This window comes from Cebidichthys violaceus, unplaced genomic scaffold, assembly GCF_023349555.1.
Source record: "Cebidichthys violaceus isolate CVI_PGR_0920_01 unplaced genomic scaffold, fCebVio1.0.p SCAF_7, whole genome shotgun sequence".
Classification (NCBI taxonomy): domain Eukaryota; kingdom Metazoa; phylum Chordata; class Actinopteri; order Perciformes; family Stichaeidae; genus Cebidichthys; species Cebidichthys violaceus.
This window is the reverse complement of record NW_027176927.1, coordinates 833,489-843,134: the sequence shown is the minus strand read 5'-3', so window position 1 is coordinate 843,134 and position 9,646 is coordinate 833,489. Positions and strand designations below refer to the sequence as shown.

The 9,646-nt window shown below is 50.0% G+C and overlaps 1 protein-coding gene and 1 long non-coding RNA gene across 2 annotated transcripts; both read left to right on the top strand.

Annotated features, from left to right (window-relative positions):
- Positions 1-5,950: 5,950 nt before the first annotated feature.
- Positions 5,951-8,156, top strand: LOC137891019 (membrane-spanning 4-domains subfamily A member 8-like). Its single transcript, XM_068735427.1, has 5 exons — positions 5,951-6,841; positions 6,922-7,032; positions 7,247-7,303; positions 7,819-7,983; positions 8,124-8,156. The coding sequence occupies exons 1-5, from the start codon at positions 6,737-6,739 to the stop codon at positions 8,154-8,156; spliced, it is 471 nt and encodes a 156-aa protein (XP_068591528.1). The 5' UTR covers positions 5,951-6,736.
- A 434-nt stretch (positions 8,157-8,590) lies between these two features.
- Positions 8,591-9,240, top strand: LOC137891361 (uncharacterized). Its single transcript, XR_011105339.1, has 2 exons — positions 8,591-8,699; positions 8,941-9,240. It is a non-coding gene; the product is annotated as an uncharacterized lncRNA (long non-coding RNA).
- The last annotated feature ends 406 nt before the right edge of the window (positions 9,241-9,646 follow it).

Here is a 9,646-nt window from a genome sequence, read left to right as displayed (position 1 = left end):
AGAATTAAAATAAGCTACACCTGAAACATCTGCAGCAGGAATAGTGATCCAAAGAAATATACATTTGTAATATCCATATATAATAGTAAAACACTGACAGGGATCATGTATCTGATAGATTAGTACTTTTATTACTATTGTTTGTAGTCCAATGACCTCATTTTCTGTTTGTCAGTTCAGTGAACGATGAACTGAAGTCAGGTTGAATGTGTGAGGTGAGATGTGAAGGACAGCTGACAGCTGATCGTCAGTGAGAGAGGATCTGGATTAATTAAACTCCATCAAGGAGAATGTTTGTTCACATATGTAGGTCGATCCGAAAATATTATAAAGACAGTGCCAAAAGGTATTTGAACAAAGCACACCGTGACGACATGTCACTCGTGTGCTGACGCAGATACACAGACAAGCGCACACAAAGACACACACCTCGTTCATTGCGCTCATCTCTTGTTAATTTTTGTAAATGTCTGTTTCTTAACACGATAAATAAACATAAATCAAGTTTACTTTCAATACAAATCCTTATGACTGATTTGGCTTGATTTTGAGTGAGCGGGTCAATATGACCCTGAACAGCAGAGGTGTCTCATCATATTTATCTACATCAAAGTACATCAAAAGTTTCAAAATGTAAAAAAATACAATTTGGTAGACTGATGCAATTTATATCTAGGTTTTTCCAAAGTAGCCAACATTTGTTTTGTATTTTTCATGAAATCGAGTGAGCTATCCAAATTTACAAACTATATTTATTATGATTTTTTGGTTTCTGACCACTTTTGGATGATTAAACATGGGCCGGGTCAAATTCACCAGGGAACATCATTGCTGTACATGAGGACCGAACATAGCAGGAGGGTTGAACAGATTCCAGTACTTCTTCTTTATAGTCACCATCATGTCATACAATTGTATTAATATGATGCACATTTAATTAGAGATCTAGAAACATAGAACATTGATTTGATTATTTATTTGATTTTGTTTGACGGTGAGATGTCCTGTGTATCGACTCTCGAGGGCAGGCAGATCGACGGTGAGATGTCCCGTGGATCGACACCGGAGGGCAGGCAGGTCGACGGTGAGATGTCCCGTGGATCGACTCCGGTGGGCTGGCAGATCGACGGTGAGATGTCCCGTGGATCGACACCGGAGGCTGGTAGATTGACAGGTACTCAAGGCGGAAGATGGTACTCGGGTTAAAGCTGGTTTGGGAATCAAGATGGAACCTTCAGTTCCAGCCACCTCCGAGTCGCAGCGACCTCCATTTCCCACCGCCGGGTCAGCATCCTGTTCCCCGACTCCGAGAGTCCGAGTCCGGTCCGCCTGAGCACCTGTGTCCGGAGCAGGTTCGGCAGTTCTGACGTCCGCCGGAGCACCGGTGTCCGGAGCCCTTCTGTCCTCCGGTGCCGATCCACGGGACATCTCACCGTCGATCTGCCTGCCCTCCGGTGTCGATCCACGGGACATCATGCCGTCGATCTGCCTGCCCTCCGGTGTCGATCCACGGGACATAGAAGGGCTCCGGACACAGGTGCTCAGGCGGACCGGACTCGGACTCTCGGAGTAGGGGCTCACAACAGGATGCTGGCCCGGCGGCGGGAACTGGAATTCGGTGCGACTCGGAGGCGGCTGGACCTGGAGGTTCCGTCTTGATTCCCGAACCAGCTTTTACCCGAGTACCGTCTTCTGCCTCGAGTACCTCTCAATCTACCAGCCCTCTGGTGTCGATCCACGGGATATCTCACCGTTAATCTGGCTGCTCTCCGCTGTCGAGCTGCCGCTTCCGAGCCGCAGCAACCTCCAATTTCTGCCGCCGGGCCAGCATCCTTTACCCCGGAGCCCCGACTCCGAGAGTCCGGTCTGCCTGAGCACCTTTGTCTGGGGTAAGTTTGGTCGTCCAGCTTACCTTCTGAGCACCTGTGTCGGCCAGAAGGACGGCTGGATGACCGAACTTTCGCCGAACGCAGGTGCTCAGAATGACGGCTGGACGACCGAACTTGCTCCAGACACAGGTGCTCAGACGGACTGGACTCTCGGAGTTGGGGCTCCAGGAAACAGGATGCTGGCCCGGTGGCGGGAACTGGAGGTCGCTGCGGCTCTGAAGCGGCGGCTCGACACCGGAGGGCAGGCAGGTCGTCGTTGAGATGTCCCGTGGATCAACATCGGAGGGCAGAAGGGCTCCGGACACCGGTGCTCCGGCGGGCGGCTGGACTGCTGAACTGGGCCAGCATCCTTTTCCCCAGAGCCCCGACTCCAAGAGTCCGGTCTGCCTGAGCACCTGTGTCTGGGGCAAGTTTTGTCGTCCAGCTTACCTTCTGAGCACCTGTGTCAGCCAGAAGGACGGCTGGACGACCGAACTTTTGCCGGACGCAGGTGCTCAGAAGGACGGCTGGACGACTTAACTTGCTCCGGCCACAGGTGCTGAGACGGACTGGACTCTCGGAGTCGGGGCTCCGGGGAACAGGATGCTGGCACGGCGGCGGGAACTGGAGGTCGCTGCGACTCTGAAGCGGCAGCTCGACACCGGAGGGCAAGCAGATTGTCGGCGAGATGTCCCGTGGATCGACACCGGTGGGCAGGCAGATCGACGGTGAGATGTCCTGTTGATCGACACCGGTGGGCAGGCAGATCGACGGTGTGATGTCCCGTGGATCGACCCCACAGGCTGGTAGATTGACAGGTACTCAAGGCGGAAGACGGTACTCGGGTTAAAGCTGGTTTGGGAATCAAGATGGAACCTTCAGTTCCAGCCACCTCCGAGTCGCAGCGACCTCCATTTCCCACCGCTGGGCCAGCATCCTGTTCCCCGACTCCGAGAGTCCGAGTCCGGTCCGCCTGAGCACCTGTGTCCGGAGCAGGTTCGGCAGTTCTGACGTCCGCCGGAGCACCGGTGTCCGGAGCCCTTCTGTCCTCCGGTGCCGATCCACGGGACATCTCACCGTCGATCTGCCTGCCCTCCGGTGTCGATCCACGGGACATAGAAGGGCTCCACACACAGGTGCTCAGGCGGACCAGACTCGGACTCTCAGAGTCGGGGCTCACAACAGGATGCTGGCCGGCGGCGGGAACTGGAATTCGGTGCGACTCGGAGGCGGCTGGACCTGGAGGTTCCGTCTTGATTCCCGAACCAGCTTTAACCCGAGTACCGTCTTCTGCCTCAAGTACCTGTCAATCTACCAGCCCTCTGGTGTCGATCCACGGGATATCTCACCGTTGATCTGGCTGCTCTCCGCTGTCGAGCTGCCGCTTCCGAGCCGCAGCAACCTCCAATTTCTGCCGCCGGGCCAGCATCCTTTTCCCCGGAGCCCCGACTCCGAGAGTCCGGTCTGCCTGAGCACCTTTGTCTGGGGTAAGTTTGGTCGTCCAGCTTACCTTCTGAGCACCTGTGTCGGCCAGAAGGACGGCTGGATGACCGAACTTTCGCCGAACGCAGGTGCTCAGAATGACGGCTGGACGACCGAACTTGCTCCAGACACAGGTGCTCAGACGGACTGGACTCTCGGAGTTGGGGCTCCAGGAAACAGGATGCTGGCCCGGTGGCGGGAACTGGAGGTCGCTGCGGCTCTGAAGCGGCAGCTCGACACCGGAGGGCAGGCAGGTTGTCGTTGAGATGTCCCGTGGATCAACATCGGAGGGCAGAAGGGCTCCGGACACCGGTGCTCCGGCGGGCGGCTGGACTGCTGAACTGGGCCAGCATCCTTTTCCCCAGAGCCCCGACTCCAAGAGTCCGGTCTGCCTGAGCACCTGTGTCTGGGGCAAGTTTTGTCGTCCAGCTTACCTTCTGAGCACCTGTGTCAGCCAGAAGGACGGCTGGACGACCGAACTTTCGCCGGACGCAGGTGCTCAGACGGACTGGACTCTCGGAGTCAGGGCTCCGGGGAACAGGATGCTGGCATGGCGGCGGGAACTGGAGGTCGCTGCGACTCGGAAGCGGCAGCTCGACACCGGAGGGCAGGCAGATCGTCGGCGAGATGTCCCGTGGATCGACACCGGAGGGCAGAAAGGCTCCGGACACCGGTGCTCTGGTGGACGGCCGGACTGAAGAACTTGCTCCGGACGCAGGTGCTCAGGCGGACTTGCTCTCCGAGTCGGGGTTCCGGGGAACAGGATGCTGGTATGGCAGCTCGACGGTGTGATTCCCGTGGATCGACACCGGAGGTCAGGCAGTTCGACGGTGTGGTACCCGAGGTCCGACACCGGAAGTAAGTCATCTTGACGGTGTGGTACTCGAGGTCCGACACCGGAGGTCAGGCAGCTCGACGGTGTGATTCCCGTGGATCGACACCGGAGGTCAGGCAGTTCGATGGTGTGGTACCCGAGGTCCGACACCGGAAGTAAGTCATCTCGACGGTGTGGTACCCGAGGTCCGACACCGGAGGTCAGGCAGCTCGACGGTGTGATTCCCGTCGATCAACACCGGAGGTCAGGCAGTTCAATGGTGTGGTACCCGAGGTCCGACACTGGAAGTAAGTCATCTCGACGGTGTGGTACCCGAGGTCCGACAACGGAGGTCAGGCAGCTCGACGGTGTGATTCCCGTGGATCGACACCGGAGGTCAGGCAGCTCGACGGTGTGGTACTCGAGGTCCGACACCGGAGGTCAGGCAGCTCGACGGTGTGATTCCCGTGGATCGACACCGGAGGTCAGGCAGCTCGACGGTGTGATTCCCGTGGATCGACACCGAAGGTAAGGCAGTTCAATGGTGTGGTACCCGAGGTCCGACACTGGAAGTAAGTCATCTCGACGGTGTGGTACCCGAGGTCCAACAACGAAGGTAAGGCAGCTCGACGGTGTGGTAAACCGGGGTCCTACACCGGAGGTCAGGCTGATCGACGATTAGCCGTTGTTGCTTGCGGTCGGTTGCTCCGAGTCCGGAGTGGAGCGACGCATGTGGCAGCGGCGGCTGCGCCGCGATGGTCTGGGTTGTTGAGGTGTGTGAGATAGACAGGAGAGATGGGGCAGAGGGTGGATGAAGGAAGGGGAGACTGGGGAGGGAGGTGGGGAGGTGAAGCGGGGAGGAAGATGTTTCTATTGAGCCCCGTCCACATTTCTGTCATGTCTTTTCCTTGACAGAAAGCTGAAGCACCCAGTTTCCTTTTTCTCATCCTTCTCCTCCTTCACTTTGTTTTTTCTCTCCTGCTTTTCCAACCTTTTAAAGAAGAACCACCTCTTCTTTTTCTCCACTGGCAGACAGATATGTAGCAGCACTTTGTTGTCCTCTCTCAGCTGATATATGTCTGCCTCCTGGCTCTGATGTATATCGCACAACATGTGGTTCCTAGCGATCTGTTCTTTCAATTTATCGGTCAGACCTTGGTTGATGGCTTGCATGGAAACGAGCATGTTTTCAGAGTCTTTCAGGTTCAGCGAGAGGCTCTCGTTGTGTTCGCTGAGAGCAGAGAGTTTTCCTGCGTAGTCTTCAACCATCTTGTTGTAGTTGATGATCGCTGTCCCCTTCAGACCCTTCAGCTTGTCTATGCGCTCATCAGCGACCATGAGACTCTTCTGTAGACGGCTTGATTTAACCTCGCCATCATGGACCCTTTGACAGAAGCTCCACTTTTCACTGTCAGACCTTTGTTGGGATGCCTCCAGGTCTCTGACACGCTTTCTCAGGCGCTCAATCTCGGCGTTGGCAAGGGTGAGCTTCACTTTAAGAGGATTGGCTTTCGGAGGTCGGCCCTGAGGAGCGGCACCGGGTGTAGCGGCCTGCGGCGGTGGGGAGACGGCACCGGGTGTAGCGGCCTGCGGCGGTGGGGAGACGGCACCGGGTGTAGCGGCCTGCGGCGGTGGGGAGACGGCACCGGGTGTAGCGGCCTGTGGCGGTGGGGAGATGGCACTGGGTGTAGCAGTAGGCTTTATTATGATGCTACTGGTGCCCTGAGCATTACATACTGTGATCTTGCACTCAACGTTCTTGCTGATGTCCATGGCGCTAACAGAAGAGTCTTGAAAAGGAACGTTCTTGCGGATGTCCATGGCGCTAACAGAAGAGTCTTGAAAAAGACCGATGGTATCGGTAGAATATATGTCTTTAAAAAGACTGTTGTTGTGTGTTGAAGATGGTCTCTGTTAGATGATCTCTGGTAGATATACACCGACTGTCCTTAACTGTTTGGCTTCAATCTTCGATTTGAAGCCAAACATTTCATCTCCATGGATACATAACAGGGAGGAAGGAGTTTCACTTCTGTTACCAAGGAGACGGAAAGCTAGACTCGTTTCTGTGTAGGAGGTGTTGATTTGTTGTTAGTATTTTGTTATTGTTTAAAGGCTCCTATAGTGGCAGCTTATTTTACCGTCCTTCTTGGCCACTTCATGTCCAACTTACGTGCTCTTGCAGGCTAAAGTTGTCTTGTTAGCTGTCCAATGATGAGGCTCGTAGTTTGTAGTCAAAAGTAGTTTTATTCGATGTAAACAAAAAATAAAGAAAATCCTTATGCAATAACTGGAGTACCAAAACACTGACCCTCTGCTGGCTATTACTAAAAAGTCCATAATCTGCCATCTATAAATCTGCAGGTGTTTGCACCGTGTCCCTACGGTGTTTGTTTTGTGATGTATGTGTGAGTGAGCTGCCCTAACTCTGCCAATTCCCCCAACGGGATTAATAAATACTCCATCTATCCAGCCGTCCATCCCGAAATCTCCATGTCATGTTGCAGGTGTGAGAGATGTTGTCGGAGACAAGGGAGTGACTGTGTTCACCGTGGCGACTGACAGTAAGAGCATGTTACCACCTCTGTGTCAAATCCTCAAGACTCTTTGCTGCAGTCCGATGTGCTCCTCAGGGTACAAGGTGCTGATGCAGAGCAATACAATTTCAGCTCTTGGGGTGAGAGAAACTGTTTATTAAAAGTCTTAAGATGTCCAGGTATAAAACAAAGAGATTTAAATGTTTTGAATCTTTTACAGACTATACAGATCATGGTGGGCCTGTTCAACATCGGACTTGGGCCAGGACGAACAAGCCTTCATCCTGAGGATTTTGCCCATTTGGGAGCTGCATACTGGCTGGGCGGCGTGGTAAAATAATATTGGGAGAATATTCTTTTGCTTTGGTTTCATATTACTATAGAGAGCCAAGGCAAAAGCAGGGGTTTTGTTGATGTTTTTGTAACGCCTCATGAAACGGACACAATTACCAGAACTTTAAAATGCATTTAAACGCTCCATTGGCTGTTTGAAGAATAACTCGTGGAAATATCACTGGCTTCTTTTTCTCATGTCCTCTCTTCAGTTCATCGTAGCTGGAATCCTGTCCCTTCTTGCCAACCGGTTCCCCTGTCCTTGCTTGGTAAGTAAAGACTAAAGGCCCTTTCAGACATGCACCTCTTATCCTGGCTCTCTTACTGAAGCGTTTGGTGCGGCTGGTCTGGCTGGGGGGGGTCGGAGGATGACGTGGGCTGTGACTTAAATGCAGCTGCAGAAGTTCTCTGCATTAGTTCATCTGCATGTGCCTGTCAATCAGTGACCTCATTTTCTCCTCGCTGTCAGGTTAAAGAATTAACAATAACGTTATAAAACAGCGTCATTCTGACCAACAGTCTCTTCTCGTATTTTCACTTTATATTCTGTCGGATATTATGAAACAGGCAGCAGATCTTTGCTCATGAATAATGTTTTTGATTATGAAATTGAAGAATGCATTTGTTGCAATCATAACATTTTGAACTCCCTGCTCCCTCTTGTGCACCCGGCGCCAAATGAATAAATAAATGTCCACTCCTGTCTGTTTGAAACTAAGATTTAACGAAAAGAAGAAAAAGGGACACTGTGAAGTCAAAAGAATAACGTATTCTTTCCTCTCAGGTGGGCTTTGCTGTGTTGGTGAACATAGTTGGATCTATCTTCGCCGTTGTTGGCATTGGGATGTATGCCACAGACATTAACGATGTCTCTAACGCCAGGTTTTGTGACGGGTACAATGCTCATCGTTCTGGTGACAACTGCAAATATGTGAGATACTTTTTCCAGGTAAGCATACCTTTAAAGGATGAAGCTGTTTTTATTTTTGTTGTTGTCAACACATCCTGTTAAAAACAACGAACCAATAATGTTAGTTCAGCCCGTCTATCCGCATTTTTCAACTTCTTTACTCTGTCTGTGGCTCTCAGCTCCAAGCGCAGTCGTTTCTGCTGAAGTCATAAATCATTAAAAAACTTCCTACATATTTAGATTTCTTTTTTTATTTAATGGCTCCACAAAACCTGGACAATGTAGTCTTCAGCAATTGTTACTCAGAGGAGTTAATAGAGCATTTGTTGGGACTATTTTCAGCTGTTTTTAAAAAAATAAATAGATAATCTATGGAAAAGAATGGAACTCAGAGGAATTTGAATTCAATATTTATTTTTGTCCTTTAATGAGATTTGTTGACAATAACAAAAATATTGAATTTTTCCAGCCTTTAATGTTAAACTTGAAAACACAATCATACAGTATGGAGCATTCTGCGGAGTCTTGATCGTGTAATTCTAAACCGACTTTGGCAGTTTCATAGTGCAGGAATCTGTCTGCATTCGATTGTACCTGATAAATCATTAACGTTCACATTTTAAAGTTGACAAGTTGACATTTTGATGACAGCCATGGACATTACTATGATCGTCCTGACTGTCCTCCAGCTGTGCGTCTGCATCGGCGTCACTGTTCTGGGCATCAGAGCTCTCTTCAACATGAGGAAGGAAGAGGTACGAACACACCCGAGCACAATCCACGTCAATTACTGATCAATAGTACTTTAAGTAGTAGTCCTAGTATCTGCAGGAAATCCAACATCAGCGTTAGTAATGGAAGTAGTTGTAGTAGGTGTACAGTATGTGGTTAGATCAGTGAGTGTAGTATACAACATGAGTAACACTATAAAGTTGACTTTCTTGAACTTTGTCATGTTGTCACTTTATGTAAGTTTACTTTGTTGTGTGTCAGCAGGGAGGCAGAGATGAGGACATTTACCAGCCAGTGTTGAAGGAAGTCCTCATGACCAGTCCTGGTGCTTAAAATCTATTAATCATGCATCCAAACACAAGAGGATGGTGTAGGAGTATGATAAGCAACACATCATTGTAATCCTTCAACATATCAGCTTAAAACAAATCAAAACTGCTTTATTTCTAATCACAAATACACTGCAATTATATGCTGAAGAGAAAGTTCCGTCCGCTCTTTTATCAACTTCTGGATTATAAACTTTATGTAAACTTTCTTCAATAAAGGTAAAAATGTTGACAATGTTTTTGAGTTTTTCAAATTTCAAGAATGAGATTCCATTCACTTCATTGAGGAGACAGACATCTCAAACTCTTGGCAGATTAAAACTAAATCATCAGCATGGCCTTTCTGGGATAGTAGTAACTTCTCCATATTCACCAAGGGTATTACAGTACGCACAATCTGAAGTACACAAAATAAAACACGAGATGGCGCAGCAGAGACACTGCATTATAGAGACGGGTTATGTTTTAGAGCGGACCGAAAAATCACTCTGGAGGAATTTGTATCCCCCCTATACGTTTTGCTGAAAATGTTACAAATAAGCCACTGGAAAATTTGCATATTACAATGGCTATTAAATTCCGGTCCTTTCAGTCATTTTACAACTTTATTTACAATTGTATACGAGTTTTATACACATTTT

Coding starts and splice junctions, on each gene's coding strand:
- LOC137891019 (XM_068735427.1), top strand. CDS start 6,737: ATGTTACCACCTCTGTGTCAAATCCTCAAGACTCTTTGCTGCAGTCCG. Junction 6,842..6,921: donor ATACAATTTCAGCTCTTGGG/GTGAGAGAAACT, acceptor AATCTTTTACAG/ACTATACAGATCATGGTGGG. Junction 7,984..8,123: donor ATGTGAGATACTTTTTCCAG/GTAAGCATACCT, acceptor TGTGGCTCTCAG/CTCCAAGCGCAGTCGTTTCT.